General features: G+C 41.5%; 1 protein-coding gene across 4 annotated transcripts in view; it reads right to left on the bottom strand.

Moving 5' to 3' along the window:
- Positions 1–603: 603 nt before the first annotated feature.
- Positions 604–24,707, bottom strand: part of qkia (QKI, KH domain containing, RNA binding a) — a 76,600-nt gene continuing 52,496 nt past the window's right edge. Inside the window, exons 5-8 of one of the 4 annotated variants that reach the window (XM_078278121.1) lie at positions 7,613–7,700; positions 5,763–6,203; positions 3,669–3,743; positions 604–2,431 (exon numbers count right to left, since the gene is read on the bottom strand). In XM_078278121.1, coding sequence (XP_078134247.1) covers positions 2,415–2,431; positions 3,669–3,743; positions 5,763–6,203; positions 7,613–7,700 — 621 coding nt within the window. In that variant the 3' untranslated portion in view covers positions 604–2,414. Of the gene's footprint in view, positions 2,432–2,890; positions 3,744–5,762; positions 6,204–7,612; positions 7,701–24,707 lie in introns of those variants that run through there. The other 3 variants (XM_078278124.1, XM_078278123.1, XM_078278120.1) reach the window with 3 other exon arrangements.

The following is a 24,707-nucleotide window of genomic DNA, read 5'->3' as shown; positions in this document are numbered from 1 at the left end:
ATAACTTCGGTAACACCACGATACGGTGGGAGCTACCCTGCTCGACTATTCAGAGCGTGTAACACTAGCAATTCCTCTCTGCGCCATCTTGGTGGGTGCTGGATATTATTGAACACAACTGGAATACTCAAAAAACAGAAACCACTGTTGATAAGGCACTTTGATTTGATCCTTTTAAAACTCTCTTGCTCTGATCCTCGCTAACTTTTAAGGGTTATGACTGTTTTGGTCTTCATCTTCCTTTCCAATCATATCCAAGATAACAGCACTTTGTCCTCACCCACTCAGTTTTTTTTCTGATTTCCCCCTATACTGTTTTAAACTTTTTATTTTATTTTATTTTTTTTCTTCTGATTTTGTAACTGCAAGTAAAGTATCAAAAGCTAAAATTGCCAAAAATAGATTTTTCAATTTTTTTCTCTTCTCCAGCACCCTGTAAAATTATCTATTTTTTGTTCTCTTCAGTATTTGTATATGCAATGACAGATATCTACATTTTTATATATTTATATATATATTTATATATAAGACGTATGTATAAAGCAATTTGAACAGGCAGGCATGGCTTTCACATCCTATTTTTTCTTGAGAGAGTTGAACAAAAAGTGTGGGCTCAGGAGCGAGGCTATGATCACAGGGAGGTGTGACACATTGTGGATGCGCTTTTGGAGAGTTAGTCATGTGCTCAAAATAAATGCTTCATCATTAAAATAATCAAAACTAAAAAATATATTATTAGCAGGAAGGCTCAGAGTATGCCCACCTGATGCCCTAACTGATGACGGGTTCAAAATATAAAAAAAAGACACTTAAAAATTGGCCAAATGGTGAGATGAAAAATAATAAGAAATAAACACTTGTTTGGCAACGTGGCTGATGAAACAACTCAAGATTGAAGCCTCATGACAAAAGCATTTATGTACAAGTTGTACACTTCAAAGTGCCCTTCCCCCTAGCAATGTACTGTAATTGAGTAGCTTGTTGATTTTAGTGTTTATTGCCTGCATTCACCTCCTCAGAAAAAGTAGAGCATTAATGGGTCAAAACTCATCTAACTGACTGGCTGTCTGTTCCAGCTAAAGGCAGGCACCACAAATTCACACTCTTCCAAACTCTAAAATCACGAGAGAAAGCCCTCTGTGAGACAGATGCATAATGGCAGATATATAATTCATTGGAAAACCCTTTGGCTAAATATGCACGCTTAATATTTTTTTTTGTCTTTTCAATCACAGCTCAGCTAACTCATTGAGATATTTTTCTAAATACATCAGGCACTGTATAATGGATGTAGTGTGGATGGGGGTGTAGCAATGAACAGTAGCTAATAAGCACTGCTCCAATGTCCCCGAAGCCTCAGCACACCCTACTTTCATTGTAGTATTAATTAAAAAAGAAACACACACACACACACACACACACACACACACACACAAAGACCCATCAGCCCAAATAGAGACCTTCCCATCTTGCCCTTCATCATTTCTTAGTTTCTGCAGCCTGTTTCAAACATCAGATTGCGTTTTGTTTTCCAGAGATAACCACCTGCCTTATTTTGGCTAATCAATTTAAGCAAAGCTAATTAGTCAAATATGAATAACAGAGAAACCAATATCAAGTGGAGAAAATGACTCAAAAGTAAAAGCAAAAAACACATAAATCATAAAAAGCTTTTTTTGCAATCATTTCAGCCATGCTTTTTAAAAACGGGACAGAAAGCAGTTTGGAGGGGCACACCCAGAATGTGTCAGCTCATAGTTACATTTTAGAGCTCAACAACTGCACTACATGTGAAAAAATGACAGAAATTAAACAAGTTAATGTGGGAGTATGTTCTCTTTCCTTCTATTTCTTTTTCTCTCCCAATAGGTGGGTGTTGGAACAGGGTGGGGCAGGTAAAGGCTTTTTTTGGAGGAAGGGGGATGATGTCATTACTCTGAAACCAAATGGTTTGCGTCAAATAGATATTGAACTTTGAGTCACAAAGTGAGGTCACCAAATTAGAGCGATTAAAAGAAGGCGGTTGGGGAGTTTGGGGTGGGGGTCTTTATTGCTATATAATTCAGTGCAGAGTTATGAGTAATACCACAAACAAATCCACCCAGTATATGATTCATGAAGAAAAAGAAAGAGAAAGAATGGGAATTTAACTCAATGAACAGAGGGAAAAAAATGAATATTACAGAACTTTGTTGGGTTTTGTTGTATGTCTGTGAAGATTCTGTGTTGGTTTCTATTTTTTGTCAGAACGTGTTAAGGTAACTGTATGGGCAGGCGCCTCTCTCTCTCTCTCTCTCTCTCTCTCACTTGCGTCCGAGAGGCTAGCAAAAGGCAATTACCAGTTAACTGATCAGCAGGCAGGCTTGGGGCGGCTCGTCATTGGGTGAAGAGTTCAGAGGTCAGAAGGTCATGTGTTAGTTGCCGGTGGCGGCTAGGTGGTTAGAAACAAAAACAAAACAAACAGAAAAAAAAGATAGAAAGGATATTAGTGTCAGCAAGAAGAGACTGGAATGACATCATTTTAACAATAAAATGAATGCAATCTCTTATGTCGCCCCCTGCTCCTAATTCCCTTGCCAATGTGAGATGAACCCAGCTAATCTCATTATAATCATGACGCTGTCACATCATGATCCCAACTACTAAGCCCCCACCCTGAAACAGGTAGCTTGGCGGTTTAATTTAAGCGCACATTGCCCCCAAAAATTAAAACAGAAGCAAAGAGAGGTCGAACAGACAAACAAAATAAGAACAACAAAAATCTAGTGTTTTAGTGTCTTTCAAGTTGGAGTGCAAGTTACAAACAGTGTGATTAGTGGTAAGGAGACTAATGTTATGTGAGAGATAACTGTGACTAGTGTTAAATGTGCAATGAATAGATGAATCGATGTTTTCCGATTCTTTCTTTTTATTTAGCAGTATATTTTTATAATATAAATATACACAAGAACCATAAATACATTTGATATAAAATGCTTGAATATAAATTGACAGTACCTCATGTACAACTGAAATGTTTAAAATGTGTTTTAGCTTCTTTTTTTTCAATCTATTTGCAATACACTGGAGAGAAAGCAAGCTACCTCAGCTTATGTCTGTGCATGTCTATCATCCATAGAAAAATAAAATGCAAAATAAATTTAAATTTCAAGGTGAAATGGTGCGTGGTAGCAGCATGGCTACTTGTCTTCTGCCTATCAGGTCTCTCAAATACAGTATAGAAATGCTTCTCCTTTTTCTTTGCTCCTTATGAGCCAAGGAGATAAATCATGTATGGGAACAAGCCTGCCCCATTTTAGGCTCTAATCTCACATCAGAGGAATGTATACTCCTTTAACACTGCCTGCAAAGTACTTCCTGTCCTGGCTTCACAGCTGCATAAACCAAAAGCTGTTCCGATCACTTTTGCCTGAGCTTTGACATATACAACATCTACATAATACTGTATATGTTAAGTACTAAATGTAAACAAAATGTGCATACCACAATCAACCATTTAGCTGGTGTGTGGATGTATGGGGTAGGAAAGGTGGTGGGGGTAAAGGAAAACAAAAAATACAATACAGACGATATACAAATTGCCAACTAAGGCATCAAGGCATAATAGGCATAATAATCATTGAAAGTCATCAATCAATAGCAGAGTGTAGCTAAGAGACTAAACTGACCTCTGTCAGCGGTCACAATCCTTTGGTAAGGATGGACCCGCGTGTCATGCCGTCTCACTTTAGTAGCCATTGCACCTAGATTGTAACAGTTCCACAAGGTTAGAAACCATTCACTTTGAGCAGGGGAAAAAAACAGTCATTTTTTTTTTTTTTTTACAGTAATAACATTCACATTTTTAACCATTATCATTATAATGCTTGGATAATACAACAATAGACAGAATAGCAACATAATACAGTTTATAGTACATATATATACACACACACACACACACACACACACACACACACACACCAAACAGAGCTTTTTTATGTGTAGAAAAATGCAGTAGAAAAAAATAATACGCCTTTTTGGAGTTTTACTTGGTATTTAAAAATGCATAACTTAAGTAATAAAATTCCACAGTGCTCAGAGAGTTCTATAGAGGACTCTTTGAAAAGGGGGCAGGCAAAGGGTACAGGCTTCTGGGCTGTCTGGAAAAATAATGTGATTCTTCCTCTGGGATCCAGAGGGGGATTGAGAAATGTGTCTCCTTATTTTGAAAAGTGGGGAAATCCAATACAGCTCTGATCGTAATTGAATAGTGCCAGTCACCACCTGCCTCTCCCCTTTCTCTTTCACCATTTCTCTCCAGGTCAATCTGTTCACTGGATGCAGAGACCGTCATTTCCCTCTTATATTTATCCAACTTTTCTTCCTACTGCTGTGCTTGACACTGCCTTGTGTACATGACACAAAAACTGTTTGCATGTTACTGTATGTTCAAGTACTACAAAAATGTGATGCATGCAGAGATTAAGAAAAATAAATCAAGCCCTGTCAGAGGAAAAGGGGACATGGGAAATAAGTTGTTCTGGCACTCTCACGTTACGAGCGATTTTGGCTGATGGCTACGCAGCTACCTACACTACTCTTAAGAAGCAGATGGCCTGCTATTTCTTTATTCTCAGAGGAGCCAATGGTGGCTAGATACAGTAGCGCAGGAAGCCAAACCAAGTGCGTGTGTGTGTGTGTGTGAGTATGAGAGTGAGTGTGTTCCACAGGGCCCTGTGTTGCTGAAGGCACCAATCGATAGTATGAGTAAATAAAATGCACTAAGCTGGTGTAACCCTGCAAGTTAAAAAAGAGAGAAAAGCCAGTCAGCTGCCCCTGTCTGTTCTACACATGGCTCCCAGAGGCACGTCAAATACACAGGTCAGCTAAAATCAAGCTTATCTCTGCTGCTGTCAGATGATGCCACAGACAACATTAGAGGAGTACTGTGTCAAATTAATGTTGGAAAGCAACTGACAAAGGCCTCTTCAGTATTAACATAGGGAAACAGCTTTGCTTTTGTTAACTACAGCCTCAATACAACATATGGTGTTCATATCAGACTATTTCATCAATAGATATTCAGTTCTCTCTCTGGTAGCAAATGTGTTGAGCTTAAAGCACCATTGAGAGAATATATAGACCCTCGTTATGAACTGTAGTCCTGACACAGAAACTAAGGGGAGCGTCAGATATTAGAACAGAGCTCAAGTTCAAGAGGGGTGAGGCTAAGACAATGACGAGAGGGGGAGGAGTAAAAAGGGAAGACTCGAGGAATTTAATGAACATCCCCAGTGGGAGTGAGAGAGGGACTATCTACAGGCATCAAGGCCTGCCAGCAGAGAACAGCACAGAGAAATGATTTCAAAAGCTGCAGAAATCCGAGGGGATCCGCCGCCAGACTGAATATGCCTCCAGGCCAGTGCATGAAAGGGTTAGAGAGCAGGCTGCGTGTATGTGAGTGGGTTTCTGTCGGCGTGCCTCATTTCACACTGAGGAGAGTGCTCCTATATGAACCTTGCAGAAAAGAAACTATGTAAACCTGAGAGCATAATTGTTTGGCGAGAGCATAACTAAAACAGTGAAGTAACCTTAGTCTAAATTATAAAGACTTTCCAAGAGCCTAGCCTTCACAAGCTAATTTTTGTCCCCTTTTGCCTTTTAAATACAATGTCCATATGAGCCACACAGTTGGTCATCCCATTACCAAGAGCTTCACCAGCACATCCACTCTGTGAGTTTGTCTGTTTTTGATCCTCAGGTGGACACGACATATTTACCTTTCAACAAGTCCTGACTGTGGCTCATGGCAGCTGCATCCAGCACCCCAGCTCCATGGTAAAACAAGTTGCCCTCCTGTCCATACTGGCTAAAGTTGGCCGCTGTACCTGCTGGACCCATGCTTCCCCAGATTCTCTTACCTAGAACCCCACTGTGCTCGATGGGGTACTCCAGCAGGGAGGTGGGTGCCAGGGCGTAAGGGTAATCATAAGGGGTGGTGTAGATAAGCCCGCCATCCGGTGTGGGAGGCACCAGGGTGGGGGTGCCGTTGGGCAGCATGGCAGCCATCTGAGTGGGCCGAATGAGGTTCATGATGGGGGCCCCAGATGGAGTTTGGGGGCGGAGTGCCTGGGGAGGCAACACCTGACCTGTGGGGGCCGCTATGAGCCGTTGGCCCTGAGCGTTTGCTGCTGCCGCTGCAAGAGAGAATGCAAGGGTGGCTGCCATAAGCAAGAGAGCGAAAGACAGGAGTAGAAAGAAAGAAAGAGGACAAGAGATAAAAGTGTAGTGTGGTTGATTATAATCACAGATGAACAGTGAAAGGTGAAATACAAGAGGATAAAGAAGAGGGAACAGGAAGTGGCAGGTAGAGAGGGGAGAGGAAGGGGGCAAAAGGAAAAATTAGTCCATGCAATGATCATGGTGGTGAACCACAAAAACCACAATCTGTTGCAAAGGAAAAGTCAAAAAAGCCAAACAAATTTAAAAATTACCCCTTACACCAAAACACAGAAAGCACAAAATGCTGCTGTCAAGCTTACAAATCACCAGAGCAGCTATACATTCATCTACTGGAAATGGCATAGGTGAGGTAAACAACACACATGCCAAAAGAAATGGAGCTGTTGACTACATGTAGGAGAAACACTCAATGAACAGCAGTTTTCACAAAAGACTGATCAGGAAGACTGAATATGAACATCACTGAGCACAACAGGAACCTACTACTGTACATTTAATTTGTTAACAACTTAAAAAAATGTTGATCCCCACATAGTCAGCAGTCCATTTAACTTGGATAACATAAAATGAACACACAAAAATCATTTTTCAAGTGGTTTTGCATCAGCACGTGCTGTGAGCTGTTCCACAAAAGCTTCCCCAAAGGCAGATCAATTCAATCAAGTGCTATGGTAACTATGCTTAGATGTTGGGCCTGTTAATCACAGCTAACATGTAAGCAGATGGTAAATAAGGAAAATGACATTAAGCACTTTAAGTTGAATTTCCTAAACTTGAGCCCAAGTATATAGAAGAACCCAGATTATGATGTTTAAATCACACTTTATGTACATTTTTGGGATTTATATTATTTATTAATACCCAAATCATAGATGTGATTATGCAATTAGAAATTACATTTGGTGATTGAAGCGCAAACACTGTAGATGTGTGAGCTAGTGACTAACATGCAGAGTTGAGCAGGTAGAATACAGCAATGTGTTTACGGTTAAGAGTCCGTAAAAAGCAAGTGATACAGAGCGATGGCATCTGGATTGCAGGGGGAAGGATTGATGGAGCAATGGATAAAGAGGAAAGAAATACGGAGTAGAACAGAATGGAAGTTGTCCTACTCATGGTTGGGTAGGTAAACAAATTGTTTGGAGAGCTTGAGAGAGAGAGGTCTGCTAGTGGTCAGAGATAATATGATGTATGTACACAGCAGGTCTGACTTCACTCTAATTTAATGGATGTAAACAGTATTAGTTAATGAGAAATACAGAAAATCTAATATATAATTAAGCATGTATAGGCATGATCAATACAGATTAAAGAGTTGTTTATGGTGAAAATGAATTGGATTTCATAAATTGCTGATATATGTGCGTATACACGGCGGCTCACTTACGTGCTTTGATGTTGTTGTCTCTGTATGTCCCATTGAGGATCGCTAGCTCCATCAGCTGCATCTTCTTCAAATTGTCTTCTCCCTCCGCCTGTGAAAAACAGAACCTTTAATGTCCATTCATAATAACACACCACACACTTATTCACAATAATGTAATTATTCACAAGCTGAGGCCCCTTTATGAGCCAACTTAAACAATCCACATGACGACCATTTCACCTAACTGCATGCCCAGGTGTTGTTAAGAAGCTACAGTGGGGCAGCTAAATCATTTAGACAATACATGTCATCTGTTCTCCACAATCGCCGGTTGGATTGGGTTTAGTGAAACAGAGATGGAGGTAAGCTAAAGTGCCGTTGTCATGGCAGAGTGCCTTGTTGTTACTAAAATGCTGACAGCCACATTAAGTGTGGGAATGCATATTCACAATCCATATCAGAATGATAATTACTGTAATTTTCTTTGCTCCCTTGTGCACAATCAAATGCGCAATAAACGCCCTGTCTAATGTCAGTCCTGTCAATTAATGTTTGGATAAATAAATACAAAAGCCACAGCCACTGTCATTATCGCCAAATTAGGCGACTGAAATTATTCACGGAAAGCAATTAAGATAGCACCCCCCTCCCACTCACACCCATCTATTCCACCCCCTTTACTGTCTGCTCCACCCCACCTCCACCCCCAAACTCAATTTCCCCTTAAGCTACCAAACACTCAATAACCATGACAACACAAAAGCCCATGATGTTCCAGGTTGTACATCATCGTTTAAGCAGGGCCTTTTGTGAATTACTCTCCAAACTGAAGGGTGCAAAGACAGGCATGTGAAACTGACGTTAGTTCGTGAACTATTGATTTCATGCCTTTTGCTGCTAAAAAGTTATGATTGTTATGCTTTTTCATCATTTCAACTCACCCATCCAAAGAAAGGTGACTCATGCTGCATGTACATACACTCTGCATTGGCACATAAATGCATCATGTGTACACAGAGTATGGACGACCAGCCTATTAGTGGTGACAGTAATGAAAGCGAGAAGGCTGAACTTCCTCTGTTTCACTATTCTATCTCTGCACAGAGCGAATCTCCTGGACCAAGTTTAACAACAGTATGCTGCTCTATTCAGAGGACGATAAGGAAAGAAAGATGTGGAAGGGGAGAAAGAAAGAAAGAAAAAAGAATGAGGGCTCAGAGTTAAGCCCTCCCATGAGACTCCTCTTCAACACGGCCACAGAGAGAGGAAGAGAAAGAGCGAGGTTAAGCAAGAGAAAAAGTGACAGAGGCTGGTCTCCCTTGACTAAATATAAGGCAGTGGCTTCAGAGCAGTCACTGTATTCAGCGGTGTGTGTGTGTGTGTGTGTGTGTGTGTGTGTGTGTGTGTGTGTGTGTGTGCGCGCGCGCGCAATGTTTAGTGTACCTTAGAGCTGCCAATTAATGAAGCAAGGAACTTCTCTCTACTGATTTCTCTCCCCTCTCCACTGTGCTCTCTTTTCTTTTAATGGGCAAGTCTTCAAACACAAAAATTAAAAAAAAAAAAAATCCTCAAGCTACACATTTTCCCCTGCAAAGACAGACAAAAGGCTAGTAATGCAAACACTAGTGATGCGACATTCTGTTCAACATAGAACAGAGTACTTTATCAAACCCTAAACTATCCCACGTTATCCCAATTAACGCATTAAGTAGTTATGAAAATTCTAATTTTAACACATTTTTTTAAACACTCAAGTAGCTCTTAAATAGTTGCCAAGCCCCATTTTGTTCCCTCATTAACAGCCTTGGAGGTGAAGACTTGACATGCAGCGTCAACAATGACCAGACTAGGATAATTGAACATGGCCCACGTCAATGGCTAGCAAGTAAATCCTACTCAATAGAGAGCCAAAAACCATCTATGTAAACAATTGTACACGTGACTGGACAAGCCTTGAAATAGCTGCCTATCACACCTAAAAGAGAGCAAAGTAAACATTATTGAATCCAATTTCCAATTGTTTTCCAATCTACCGGTTACTTCCTTTTCTCTGTGCTAATCTTTAGTTATTAAAGTCTTAGATCTTGACCTCTACAACTTAGTTCAATAAAAGACTAAGACTTCTACACTCTGCTAATGATGCCTATGAAATGAAAACTGTTTTTTTCCTTCCGTTTTTGTGTGTGCATCTCCAGAAAAACTGTCAGTGGTTCTTTGGAAGTGGGCCAAGCTGACTTGCTAGACAAAACTGAGAAATCAGGGAAGGAAAGAGAAAAAGACTAGACAAAATAAGGAGATAACTTCACCAGATGCAAATCACAAAAGGGAGCTAAATTCATTATGCTTTCATAGTTTAACTCAACAATAAATCATATATTTGTCTTTGCCTTTTATTGTCACATTATGAAAAGCTGTATAAACTAGAGATGCACCGATTGACCGGCTGGTAACCGGAATTGGCCGATTTTCACGTGATCGGCCATGACCAGCGACCAGTCAGTCTGACATATGCTGATTTTATGCCGGTCAAATGCACTCTGGCGCCGCATGATTAACATCAGCATCACACGTACACACGCAGGGTTTCCCCTATATGCATGTAGCAGTGGCGCACCGCCGCTCCATCAGCGGTTTATGAAATGTCAAAGTTGTAATTATACACGGCTGTGCAGAGCAGTCTGCTCTACTGTGAGCAGTCAGCCGCTCTCTCTCTCCCCTCTGAGGCTGAACAACTGGAACATGAAAACCGCACTCACGTGTGTCCCGTGAAATATGACTGCTACAGTTTATCGGAAAATAGCGTTGGACACACTGACTTTGATGAATTTACTGTTTATCAGACCCCAGATGAGACAAGAAGCTAACGTTAGCGAACGCTGCGGTCTCCCTGCCTCCCCGCTGCAGGAGACGCTGTATTCCTCCAACACGCTGTATTAACGTTACTGTTTAAAACGCTTTACAGGTTAGTGGGGATGCATACCACTCATAACCAACATTAAAAACGTAGTCATCTTCCCTCAGCGTTTAGTTGTGTTGCTAAACTGTGTGTAAAATGAGCGGTGACGTTAAATCATCTGTTTCAGGTACCATCCATTTCCCACACAGGCCTGTTGTCTCCCAACAATAATTAAAATGGCTCCTTAGTCGTTCCTCTTAAATGAAGTGAGGAAAGCCCTCATGAGCAAGGTGTATCCCTGCAGTATGCAGAGTGCAAACCAGAGAACCAAAGATCCTTGGTGTCTTTGTGGCTACACTTAATACTTTGTGACTGAAGAGTAACCATTTTAAAATTCAGACAAAATAATGAGCACATTTTGGGGATTGTTCGATATGGGTTGGTCTCTCACATAACTGTATACGTATGAGAGGGAGTACAATGGGGATAGCTCGGCAGCAGCCTGCAGCTCAGGACAATTGCATGCTGGGATACGAGTGTCAGGGCTGCTTGTGTTTGTTGTGTGATGATGGATCTGCAGGGTTGTGGGGGTTAAATGGGCAGGGGGCAAGAGGGTGCCACCATCCATCTAACTCTGCATAGGTGGCACACTGCCTGTTGAGAGGAGAGAGACACAAAATAGAGGGCAGCGAGAGGGGAAGAGCACAGATGTTGCTGCTAGGATGAGGGGTGTGCTGCTGTGTGTGAAATGTGTGTATCCCCAGCAGAGTGCGGATGATATAGCTCCATCTTCTCACTAACACTTTGTTAGTTTAAGCCCCCAAACCCAGACAGATCGTGAAACAAGCCAATTTTCCCTCATCAACATACAAATTCCCTACTGCAACATTTCACTACTCTGTTTTTGTTCTCTGTGGGATTTTGTGAGAATAATGCATTTTGGGAAGTGTTGGCAGTGTTAGCACCTTGGTTTTATCTACACAACAGCAAGATGGCATATTCAAAATGGCTGCAGACAGGAGCCGTGAGATCAGGAGAAACCAAAAGCTGGTGACAGAGCTGGAGTGGACTTGGACCAACCTAAATCGTGTAGCCTTGGGTGGACTGGGCCAGCTTCCCACCGCAGAAGCACAGCTTAGATGAAAGTTCGATGAACAGCACCAGGGAGAGCAGTTAACACTTTAATGTTGCCTAGCTCAAGGGGCTGCCACAATTAACAGATTCCTCTGTCAGCATGCACAACCTATAATAAAACATTCACTTAGAGCCATCACAAGGACCGTGTGTAAGCATGCTCTGTGTGTGTGTGTGTGTGTGTGTGTATAATAATCTGGTTGCTGGAATTCCCAGAAGAATAGCTGTTTCAATGAGATGGATGAGGAAAGGAAGTTTTCCTTTATCATCCCTAACATGCACACATGCATGTGCGTGACAAACACACAGACACACTCCTGTCCATCAGCGAAAAAGCCACTCAATAAAGCTGCTCTATCCAAAAGAATCAGATTCAATCAATGATGCCTATTTGTGAAATCAGCAGAGCGGTAAAAGCAATCAGGGAGGAGCAAGACAGAGGGATGAAGGAAGGAGGGAAGAGAAGCAGGAGGGAGGAAAAGGGAGACGGGAGTGCGATGAGCTAAAGTAGGTGAGCCGTGTCCCACTGCCACTACCTTACAGCCCTGCGATGAGGTCACTAGATGCATGCTAAATCACTGTCATGCTGCACTCTTTTGTACCTCTCTCCTGATCAAAGCTTTTGTTCATATATTGATGACATACAAACTGTAGCTAATGTCAATTGTTACAGTGCTCAAGTCGATATATACTGTATGCGCATTTGGACAACAATAAGCAACAGATGAGCAGCTGTCTGAGTGTGTTTATACGGCTGTGCCTTCACTCTCCCCAGCACCCCGACTCCAGGCCCTTTCCCATCCATCTCACCCACTGGGTTAGGTTGGATGAATTTGCTCATGTCTATGGCTGCAACAGGGGGGGGCGGGGGGGGGGGGAGTTTTTGCTCATATCTGGCAAGAGTCACCGTCTATGCAGCTCAGCTCAGCTAACCGCTCAGCTCGGAGAGATAAAATGATGAGCAGAGAGCGAGATAGAAAGAGAGGTGGAACAAAGGAGTACCAGAAGGAGAAAAAGCACTGCAGCGCAAGTACAAGAGAAAGCGTGAATGATTGTCTTTGAGTTGGTGGAGAGATATACAGAAAGAAGAAAGGGATGGCTGGAAAATATGTGAAAAGAAAAGAGACAGCATAGTGAAAACCAATTTGTCTGTTCCCCTGTGGGCTGACAGTGGCTAAGGCCTGCTTTCCTTCCCTGGCCTCACTGCCAGTCATCACACACACACACACACACACACACACACACACACACACACACCCACCCTAGGCCTTAGCAGGGCCAGGGTCAGGCTCTCTCTACTACTCCAATTACCTAAGCAGTAAACACAGCCTGCCCTGGCCGCCTCCTGGGATACAGAGAGAGGCAAAATGTGTAGAACTAAGAATGAGAGGGGTGGGAGAAAAAATTCTGTGGAGTGAAGGAGGTGGTATTGGGAGCCTCGGGGAGGGAGGAGTAGATGACTTCATGTAGAGGGGTGGAACTAGTAGTGGCGGCAGCTGGTTTTTCTCCCGTTCCCCTCCCTCTCTCGCCTCCCTTTTGGTTCCTTCCCAAACTCGAACATCTGGAGGAAAATGATTACTCTCGCCACGCTGCCAAGACGACTTATCAACAATTCCACACTCTCCAGAAGTGTAGGGTTACCGAAGAATAAGGAATTAGTACTTGTAGCAAGCTTCAAATCAGCTCCACACTAAATAAATAAGTGACAAGAAAGTTTAATCAATTCAAGTCAACTAAAGTAAACTTGGAAGTTGGATAGGGGTAATAAATGAAAACATGTGTAGCAAACCTGATTCCCATGTTTTCATCGACAAGACTATAAATCAAATAACTAGCAAAAAAAAAATATATACATACATTATATGCCACATGCACATATTTCTCTCTCTCATGGAAAACCATGCATCAATCAAATACTAACAAGTAAAAACTACATATATACAATAAATACATAAAGACATACAATATATAAGACCATATATCAAACAACTACAGAAGGAAAAAAAACAATGCTACACAAACACAAGTTAACCTTTTTTCTTTTGTTTGATGAAAAGCACTTTTAAAGAGTGTGCTGGAGTAAGTGCTTCATGTCCTCAAATTCACTGCTGCACTTTCAAAGGCAATTTTTTTCCTCTGCCTTGCTCCTCGGCTTTTGTGAACAAATCTGCCAAGGGAATCAGGCCTCAACTGTATTTTCCTTTCCCCCAAAGACTAACAACGCAATCTAATGCAACTCTCCTCTCTGACTGTCTTATACCTTCACAACACTCTAGCAAAGCCTCTTTATTTCTCCTTTCCTCACTCCCAGACAGCTCTGTTAGCGACGTGCACCATTAGTCATGCTAAACCACCAACACACTAGCTCATTAGCATAGAAGTGAACCTGACTCCAGTCAGATTATTACAAACTCATCACGGCTGCTCCGCCCCATTACTGTCAATCACACAACTTACTGAGGAACAGTTGAAAGTAGTGACTTACAAAGTCAGGAATAACTATTCTGTTAATACTTCACATTCTGCATCATAACAAAGCTTTTAAGTGCAAAAGCCTCAGAGTTTAAGTGTTCTGTCTGATAAAGTGTTGGTGGGTGCTTAGAGTGCAACAATATGTTGCAGAAAAGTAATAATTTAATTGGTAGAGTCTACTTTACTCCCACAGCTTCTCTGGGGTTATCCATAACATGCAAAGTATGGTTGGTAGACTGGGCCCTGTCATTGGCACTGGCCCCTGGATCTATGGGGCTTATAACAGCCTTTTATTGTGCTGAAAGGCCTGAAGTTGGCAGCCTTGGTTCTCTGTTCTAGTCCCATCAATATCAACTGACACACATACACATAGACTTAGTGCCACCGACAGGAGAAAGGAGAGGTAAAAGAGAGGACAGAAGATATGTTTTTCTACAAGCTCACTGCACTCTCTAGAACGGAAAGAATAAAAAAAATCAGTTTTTCTTTTCCATGAAAAGCTTTTCCAATAGTACAAGGGGAAAAGCTGTGCGGAAATTTGGAGTGATCTTGTTTATCCTCAGAAACTGGGCTGGTATTCCATGTAACATAAAAGCATTAAGAGCGGATTAAACTTCATTTAAATAACCTAGAAAAACATATACAGATTTCACAACAAGATTTAGATATATTATTAAAGCTTGTTGTCCTGCACCGGCTTTGACAAACCGATGATGTTACAGACTAAGAGCAGAAAGGATCATTCAGTCCCACCATGTTGTAGAGCCCAACAAACAGCTGTCCGTTTCTCCTGTCCCCCTTCTCTCATCATCTGTTCCCTGCCTACCATTAACATTTCCTCTGTCCTCCCAGCCCATATTCCCGATTTGCATCCTCAAGTCTCTACCTTATTCATCCACTTCTATTATTTTTCTCTTTCCGCTTTCCCTCTCTTCCCCTCCCTTTATCCCTCATTCCACCAGGCTGCCAGACGGTGTATTGTTCTGTTGCTGCGATCCTTTAATGTCATCCAATCGAGCAGGGAATATCTTGAAAGGATTTGGCCAGAGATGATTTGGGAGCTTTAAATACTGCTAAGGGATTTGCATCATTCAGAGATCCTGACTCCTAGGACAGGGATCTAAGTACCTCCGGCAAGATGTGGTTTCATCCTTTGGATAGATCTACCTGGACATATGCAGTCAGCCCCTGAACACCATTTTTTAACTACTTATTTTTGAGAGACCTTAATTTTGTGTCCTGACAACCTGACAAAAAAGATCATCCATACTTCCTTTAATTACTGCAACAGGCAAGGGACAGATCTGGGAGTCCAGTTTATTCACATGAAACTGAATCTTATCTACAATGAAATAATATGTCATATTACCAAAAAGACACTAGAGACACACTTTCACAATGATCCTTTTGAGGATTTCGAACACTGACTAAGCCCAAAGGCCAAGTCAGTTCCCTACAATGCATTGCTGTAAATGTATTCCATTTTCTTTCTATGATAGTGTTACAGATGTTGCGTGCCTTCCCTGCCAAAAAAAAACCATTGAGATTTCAACACAGCTTTTTGAACAGAAAAGAGAAATGTTTTGCTTTTAGTTTTGCTGTGCCCCAATGAAAACAACACAAGTTCCACCACAGGAGAACTGGTCAGCAATACAGTGAAGTATTGCAAACATCATCACTAACAAACAAGAACAGTGTCAGAGAAAATTAAGGGGACGGCGATAAACAAACCAAATTAACCAAAGTGAGATGTGAGAAGAAAAAAAAAAAAAAATAAATAAAAAAGCCTTCTATACTTGAGACGCCATGGCGGCAAAGAAAGCCATCAGTCCAGAGTTGGCTGGTGGGACTGAGAGAATGGAGTTTGAAATTACTTGAGCGACGGCTGGCAAAGCGAGGCATAACAGACTATAGGAGCTGAATTTAACGGGCGGCCTTTGGGCTCTCTAAACGCTGAGCTCTACACAATCCTATTTTCCTGCCTAAACACTGGGACACAGTTGCTAGAGAGGCATAGATGAAAGTGCTGTGTGTGTGTGTGTGTTCCCACTTCTCAGATGTTGAAGCTTGGCCCTGGTAATGTCCCTGGGGAAGTTCAAAACTACTATGGGTAGACAATGTATAAAGCATGTGAGAGACTAAGGCACAGAGAGTGGCAGAGAGACGGTGCAAAAAGTCTCAAGCAGCATTGCACCTTTGGAGATGCATAGTCCTAACCGTCAGCTCCTCAACAATCGATCAACAGGCATATGCACACAAGAAAACATCCATACACATATGCACACATCTGCATTTCCTTGCGTCTCTGTAAGGGGATTAAGGAGACCTTCAAAGAGAGGCAGAGTGATTGGCCAGAGGCCTGCAGGGTCCCTCTCCTTGCCACTGAAGGACCAGGGCAGATTAAAACTGCCCGGTCTTCTCAGCCTGCCTTGTTACCCGCCTCCTCTTCCTGCGCACTGTATTAGGACACTTAAAAAAAACCTTGAGGAGCAAACACAATCAGGTGGATTAGAAAGCAGGCTATTCTATAATGATGTTAGGGACCTGGGTGGTTAGGGACTGAAGTGCATGTGTATATGTGTGAACTGAAATTAAAAGGACAGTACAAGTGGGCAAGGCAATTTTGTAAGTGGTGCAGAGGGCCTGTGTACATAGAACGCACCTTCACTGGGGATCTTGGCTGATTTAAAAATCTAAATGAACGAAACAAGAGATGATACAGCACTGATTTCCCTTAGAGGGAGGGAATAAAAGAGATAGATAAGGAACAGGATGATGCTTCAAGGAGGACTAAGGGAAGGAAGAACTCAAGAGAGTGTAAGAGAGAGGGTGCTAATTGTGGCGTGATAAAACTGAGGTTTTGTTCAGGACAACAGATGACAAGTTTCCGAACCTAAGGACACAGAGCAACCACCAACAATAAGTGACTTGGCACCAGTCTTCTTCATGCTAGCCTGACATTTAGGCTTGTTAAACTAGTCAGACATAACCATGTGTGTTTGTTAAGCGTGTACATGTAGCTACATACTTCTGAGACCTAGCTCAGAACCTATAAAAACTAAACCTTTCTAAAAAATAAAATAAAAAAAAAACTAAAACTGGCAAACAGACTAAAATCCAACTAAATCTAAGACAAAAAGAAAAAAAGGAAATTGAAAATTCAAAACTATATTAACCTTGGTGTACAAGCACACATTTCTGAAACAAACCCCACAACTAATGACCATAATATAGGTATGCCCCTAGGGAGATGCACATACACAAGAAATTATATCTCAACTAAAAACAATTACTACCATGATTACAAAGTCACTGCAATCAACTGTGTGACGCTTTAAATTGCTGAAGTTATCTGATGATGATTAGTATTTGTTTAAATAGCATGCAGCTTTATCTGCTCACACCTGCTGTAGATTGTTTTCTGTGTTCTTCAGCAACATATAGCCGAGTCTCTCCAGACTGAGATTGGCTGAAGAAGTCTGCCTGCGTTTGGTAGGGCCAGGAAATTAAACAGGAGGAGGACAAGACTAGGGAAGGTGGCCAGGCTTAGGCAGGTTGCTCCCGGCAGGGGTACTGGTTCTTTAGGGTTAGAACCACCTGTCTGTCCCCCAGGAGAGCCACAGAGCTGGAGATGAGGAGAGATGGGCAGATGGAGATGTGGGGGGGAGGGATGGCAGGACCCCTTGGGCCAAGACCAGACCAAGTCCCTACTGTCGGGGTTGAGCTGACTGGAGGGACTTGGCACGGATGGAAAGAAGCTCAATAGTAAACGTATGCAGTACAGCAATAAAAAAAAGCTTATACTGGAGGAATGTGTGTGACTTGGGAGTCATTCAAATTAGGTCCAAACTAGTAAGAACATTCTCTACACACAATCTATGGAAAACATCTTTATTGTTTCATAATGCATTTGTGACTCTCTGCCATGTTTTTATGTGTGACTGGCATAGTTGATACAGACAGCTCCAGCCTGTTCTGTGGTTTGTAACCTGTATGTTGTTAACAGGATGTGGGGGGCCTTCAGACCACAGCAGATACAGTAATGGAAGTGAGTGGTGAATGGCTTGTCCCCTCAATCACCCAGAGAGAGAGAAAGAGAGCGGCAGACAGCAAGAGAGGGCAAAAGGACAACAGAAAAAGATGAAAGGAGAAAGGCCACACACTGAGGGGAAACAGAGGGTGGGGAAAGGTGGGTAGGAAGAAAGCAAGGGAAAAAACAGAGAAGGAGAAAGCAGTACAAGACAATAAGTCTGTACACCTTTACTTTACAAGATACAGAATGTGAGATATTTGGTGGTAGACAAATAGGAAATAAAAGGTATGTGAACAAAATAAATGACTATATATATATATATATATATATATATATATATATATATATATATATATATATATATATATATATATATATATATATATATATCACCCTGGTCTTCTAACGGGATTTACCTAAGAGGGTTGGATGGTGGTTTCCCTTTTCTGCACATTTGTGAGCTGGTAAATACAAAAATATTCTCTCGCTCTCTCTCTCACACACAGAGGTAAGGCCCAGGAAAAAAAATAGCTCCCAGATTCTTCTGCCAATAATTGTGTGTTTTCCTGTGTAGGTCTTCTGTGCAATGTGACTGGTTGCATGTATGTTTATTTCCAACCCAGTCTGTACTGGGATACCAGTCAGGGTCTTGCTTGAGCCCACTTTCAGGTAGTTTGAAGTTAATGCCAACATTCAGGCTAGAGGAATTAGGCATTTTACTGTTTTGGTGTCTGGAGTGCAGTTGAAGAGTAGCTGCTGGACTTATGTAACCAATAAGTTGATGAAAAAAGGCCGTTAGCAGGGCATCCCGAAATGCTGACATGCAGTAGAGGCTAACGATTTTGGAAAATAATCTAATTGCGATTTTTTTTAAAACCCAAATTGTGATTTAAAATTAGATCATTTTTTAAGCTCTTTGTCTTCTGTATTATTCAACAAAGACAAACAATAAACCATTGTATAGTATGACCAACACAATATTAGACAGATTAAACTAATTGTTCTTTCCTGTAGGTCAGGGCTGTATGTTATGATGAAATTAGGTGATGCATTAACTTATATGAATGAGATATTTATTTATAAACTACTTCAATCACAGTAACCGATTTGTTGAATGTCCAGCCTTGTAAACATAATTACCATGACAACATAAAGCACAGACAAGATTAATATGAAAGTCAGTAACAAATCACACAAACTAAAGTGCAGATAGCAGAAAAGTACGTTTTAAACACTGTCTGTGAACTTTACTGGTCTTCAAATATGTATATGTGCACAATGACCATGGCACTGCCAGCCATAGTGATCCTATGGGTTGACCCTATCAGTTATAGCAGCGGAAAAACTCCTAGGTTTTCAACTGCGCTGCGATTCTCTGTTTACATTTTTTGAGTAGCTCCAATATGGCGACCTGGTTAAAATATGTGCGGAGGGCATGTTGTTCCGCTTCTCCTGTGTATTCATCAAAGCCGAGAGCCCAGGCTTGATCCCCGCACTGAGGTGCATCATCTTTCGCGATAAACTCCGTTACTGCTTGAGTAATTTCCACGTTCTCTTACTGAAGTATGTTTATATGGAGTTATGCTTGTTATATCAAAGATTGTTCCCCCATCGAGATCTGTTAAAATTTCAGTCAGTGATCCCTATGGAGTGGTATTTCGCTTACTTGACATCCTGGTGTCAAGTACATGGCTTTTTAGACATCCAACTATCGTACATGGCTTTGTGGTGTTTTTTTTTTAGAAACAGGTTAGTAGTGTTGCTCTGTGAGGTAGCAATGTTTTGCACAATACCTGACGCTGCGCAGCTACTTGGAAAGTTGATGTTTCCGCTGTAGACTGCTTCACTCATGACTTTACGCATGTCATGTGACCAGAGTTTATTTGCAGCCTTTGTGGTTAGAAAATCTAATTTTAACATATTGCGATTTAATTGCAAATGCAATTAATCGTTCAGCCCTAACATGCATTCTTGAGTAAATGCTGTTTCACCTGACATAGCCAAGCATGGTCACTTCTTACACACTAACCAATCAAATGACATGCAGTAGTAATCATTATTGACAACAAGTGTCAGGGAAGCCATATCTGTTTCCTATGGTAAAAGGGTTTAAGTGGTCAATTCCAAATACCCTCTTATAACCTCTAGATCATTAATCAGAGGCATTTTATACTTCAGTTTTAATGTTTGCTCTCCTGGTTACAGGGTTTCAATAGGTATCAGTGAAGCATCAGTCTCAAATGTGTTAGTAGGGCATATAAGGACCAAAAGGCTGGGTAAATGAGTACAAAGAGTGTGAGGATGTGAAGATGGATAATAATGAAAGTGGAGGACAAGACGATGGCTGGGGGTCAAAAGTCACACTGCCTTTAGGCCAGCTCCAATCTCTATTGCTTGAGAGTGAATGGAGCTAAAAAGACTACACACAGACACACACACAACAGGTAAAGTAAGAAAACAGCACTGAAGGAGGAGCACGGTGATGCAGGCTTGCCGTCTCAAGTAGAGGTCACCAAGTCAAGGAAGCCAATTAAAAAGATGATTAACATTCATGTGGGAGACACAGTGTCTATATGCAGGTGGGATCACAAACACACACACACACACACACACACACACACACACACACACACACACACACACACGTCCAGTCTGTTGTAACTGTGGTGTCCTGGGAGGTGGAGATCAGGAGGTTAATATGATCCAATCCAACTCCTTCATTAGCCTGATGAAGGTAATAACAGCCTACAGGGACTGAGTCTGCAAGGTTGACTAAAACTACCGCCTACCTGCACAAATGTACAGTGCATGGCACAAGAACAGATAATACAGCCTTTATCACATTACATTGCGTTGTTTGTGTTTGTGTGTGTGTGTGTTAGAGCTGGCAATCTTCATCAATATTACCATTCAAATTTCATTTATTTTTTTAATATTCAAATATGTAATGCTCAAATGCAGCCTGTTATTAATATGTACTACACTACTCAGGCTTATACATTGCCAATGTCACTATAAGCATGTCGTTGTTATTACACGTTCTGTCCCCTAGAGGGACTTCTAACATTAGCCTGGCCTTTAAGGGGACCTACGTCATGGCGCATTGCACGCAACTTCGTTTACATTCATTTTCCACCACAAGCACACAGCGACAAACACAAATCAACCGAGAACTCTGTAATGAAACATTATATAACAAGTTGTAAAGCCTCTGTTGTAAAGGCTAACGGTGCTCTGTTAGCATAATGACATGTTAGAAAGCACAGCCGAAACGATTTGTCATAAACTAAGTAACAATAGTGTTAGCTATGATGCTAACAGCATTGATAACTAAGCCAAACTGTGCTGTCACTACTATTTTAGTGATTTATAACAAACTTTAGCTGTCTCCATGAAGCTCCCAGCTAAGCTCCTATAACTTGCAATGCAGTTAGGAAACAAGAATGAGCTAACTATTAATAACATAAGCACATTGTCATTGGCTCGGTGGATGTCGATTTTAAAGTCATGTTAAAACTCTTCCCGTCCTTCTTCCGATTTCCAGCCGCAGCCTGTCACTCCCCCTGTACTAACGTTACTCAGTACGTAACGTTAGCTTTGACCCCAATGCTTAGACATCACAATGCCTTGTGTTTCTCACTCCCGCTAACGTGAGATAAGACGTGACATGAGTGACACATGTGGATAGGCCAAGGCAAGAAGAGGGAGATTAGCTACCGTAAGGCAACATATTTATAAAAAAGTCACAAATAGTGATTTAGCATTCAAATAGTATTGATTTTTTTACTATTCGAATTATATTCGACTTTCGGTAGTCGTTCCAACAGCCCTAGTGTCTGTAACCGTCTTTAATCTGCAGCTGTACTGCGGTCCTTGCAGCTAGATTACAGGCAATAAACAAGGTGGCATGGCCACAGGGTAATCAAAGATGTCCAGGGATAATAGAAACACACAAGCTAGTGTCATCATACCACAACTTCTCCTTTCAGAACCTAGGGACACATAATCTCCCACATATCATAGACGTGAAGTTTTGAGTAATTACACTATGGTAGACAACACCTGTAGTAGACTATTGCCTTTAGAAGCACAACGTAGTCAAGTCAAAGGCATGCACTACCCAATCAGGCTCAATGAGAAATGTGAGCTTCTGTTGTGGATATATCATGCATGACAGAGATGTTGGGGGAGGGGGGTAGAGTAGATTAAGAGTAAATAAGAAGAGAAAAGTAGTGATAGGTAGGCCTAACAGAGAATAAACATCATTAATTGGAGAGGTACACAACGATGGATGCAGCCAGATGGTGTTTTGTACTCATTTGTCATACACTGCTGACAGAGAGAGAGGACAGAGTGAGAGCTAGAAAGAAAAACAAAAAGCGGTGTTTATTGATTGCAAAGACAGTACAATGCTGCCTAGAACAGAATTCCACTGTTTAAATCTCGCTCTGCTTGTTCGGCATCATCTCTCTGTGCATGTGCCTTTCCTGTCTGTGGTCAGTGGTTCTGATGGTGCTGTCATTGTAGCACCAAGTCGGATGCATGCTGGCGAGTACAGACACAACACCCCGCAGAGCGCAAAACTTGGCGTCCGTTAAGGTCCATCTGTCTGCCTTTTACAAAAACACCATCTATTGTATGTTCTTCCTCAAAGGTGGTCCATAGCAGAGTGAAAGAGGTGACAAAAAAGAGAGAGAGATGGGGAGAGACAGAAGGCTCAGGGGAACAAGAGACAGGAATAAAAACAAAGGGGCGGGTGTACAGGTTTGCCCAAAAGAGAAACTTAGTCTTGGCCTAGAAGCAATACAATGAGATGGTGAGCCAAACATGACAACGGATGGAGAGCTCTCACTGCCAAGACAAAATTTAAAAAAAAAATATATAAAAATAAAAAGTGGAGCATGAAACCATCACCTAATGTGCACAATAACTACATAAGTGGAAAAAAATGCCAAAAATAGAACTTTAAAAAGGGTCAATAGAAGGATTTAGGGGAAAGTGGGGATATGGAGCACAAGTGGGAGGAGTAAGTTGGAGCAAAAGAGCAGGACTCGGTTCCCAGCGTGTTGCAAATGGAATAGTGCTCGAGGCCGCTGGTCTGCTCGGGCTGCTACCATGCTCACTTTGTTCTCTGCAATGACAATTTCAGTCAGGGAGACATGCACTTGGCTCTCCAGGGCCAAAGTGTCCCTGCGCCAACTAGCTCTTTCTTTCTCTGTGTTATTCTCCTTTCAAACCTAACTTTCCCTACTTCTTGGGTGCTGTGTGTGTGTACCTCTCTTAATGTACTGTAAGATACCTTGCGGAAAGTGTCTGCCATCACTGCACTGAATCAAATGTAGAGCAATGTAGATAGCATTGTTTGGAGCTTCCTTTATCAGGCAATCTCACCATAACGGGTACAGCAGGGGTCTCCAACCTTTCTTCATCTGAGGGCTACTTTAAAATAACGAAAGTGACCATAAGCTACTTGCATCACATCGCTTAGATTTATTTACATAACATAAGCTGAATGAAGCTACCGTTTGCTGAAATTGCAATACCCAAAACTTATGAAAAATTTTAACTTCACGTCAAGGTCATGACTTCTTTTAGCCCACATAGTCTACATCACTGAAAATATTCCCATCAGGGTCCAAGAAAAAAATTACCACTTTACACGTCTATGGCCCACAAAGTTAGCTACCTCACTTTTAATATTGTGGTAATTTTGTGTGTCAGTTTGCGAGCTACTGGAAACCTGCATGCGAATATGGAATCAAAAAATGTATTTGCTGTACAGCAGTCCCTTCTGATTAAAGAATATTCACAAAACAGAATCAACAGACTTTTCACCAGAGTAAAAATCCTGTGCATAGCTATAAAAATGGAAAATCTCAGAAAGCATGAGGTGCTGTACTTGAGGTTCGTTTCCACAGTAACATGTTAAAAAAAAAAAAAGTTCTACCTCCTGCAGCTTTAATATCTAATAGGAAAAGGTGCCTTTGGGCGAAAGCACTCAGGGTTCCTTAAGGACAGGGCCTTTGTCTGGTCTCAGATGGCCTTGTCCAATTGTCTGCCTGTCTGTCATTTTCCCATAAGCCCTTCATACAGTGCAGTGACCTGAGAGAACAATGAGAATTTATTATATCCATAAAAATGTCCAGTGTGTACACCTGTCACACACACACACACACAGCTGATCTTCACCTATACATAACACCAAAAGACGAAAACACGTTTAACCGCTGTGTAAAAAAGCATAAATGGTAGGCAAGGATGGCATAGTTTCATTCAACTGTGGTTATGCCTGTAGATTAGTTTATAGTAGATAGTTTACCATCCAAAATGAGTTGACATGGGGAGTACAGCTCAGCAGAAGATCATTAATAACATGTGGGGGTAATTCAGATGGATTTGGGCTTAAGTGGGTGCCTGTTAACAAAGCCAATTCCCATTTGTGATGATTACATCATTGTACATAATCATGGGATATACACAGGTCAGGTTGTCTGTCTCTCTCACAATTGGCCAGAGTCTGTTGTAAATCACAGGACAATACCTGCCTACGAGTCAATTATTATTGCTCTCCAGCCCTTCTA

Source organism: Sander vitreus, chromosome 20 (genome assembly GCF_031162955.1).
Source record: "Sander vitreus isolate 19-12246 chromosome 20, sanVit1, whole genome shotgun sequence".
In the NCBI taxonomy this organism is placed as follows: domain Eukaryota; kingdom Metazoa; phylum Chordata; class Actinopteri; order Perciformes; family Percidae; genus Sander; species Sander vitreus.
The sequence above is the reverse complement of the archived record's forward strand: the minus strand, read 5'-3'. Positions and strand labels throughout refer to the sequence as shown.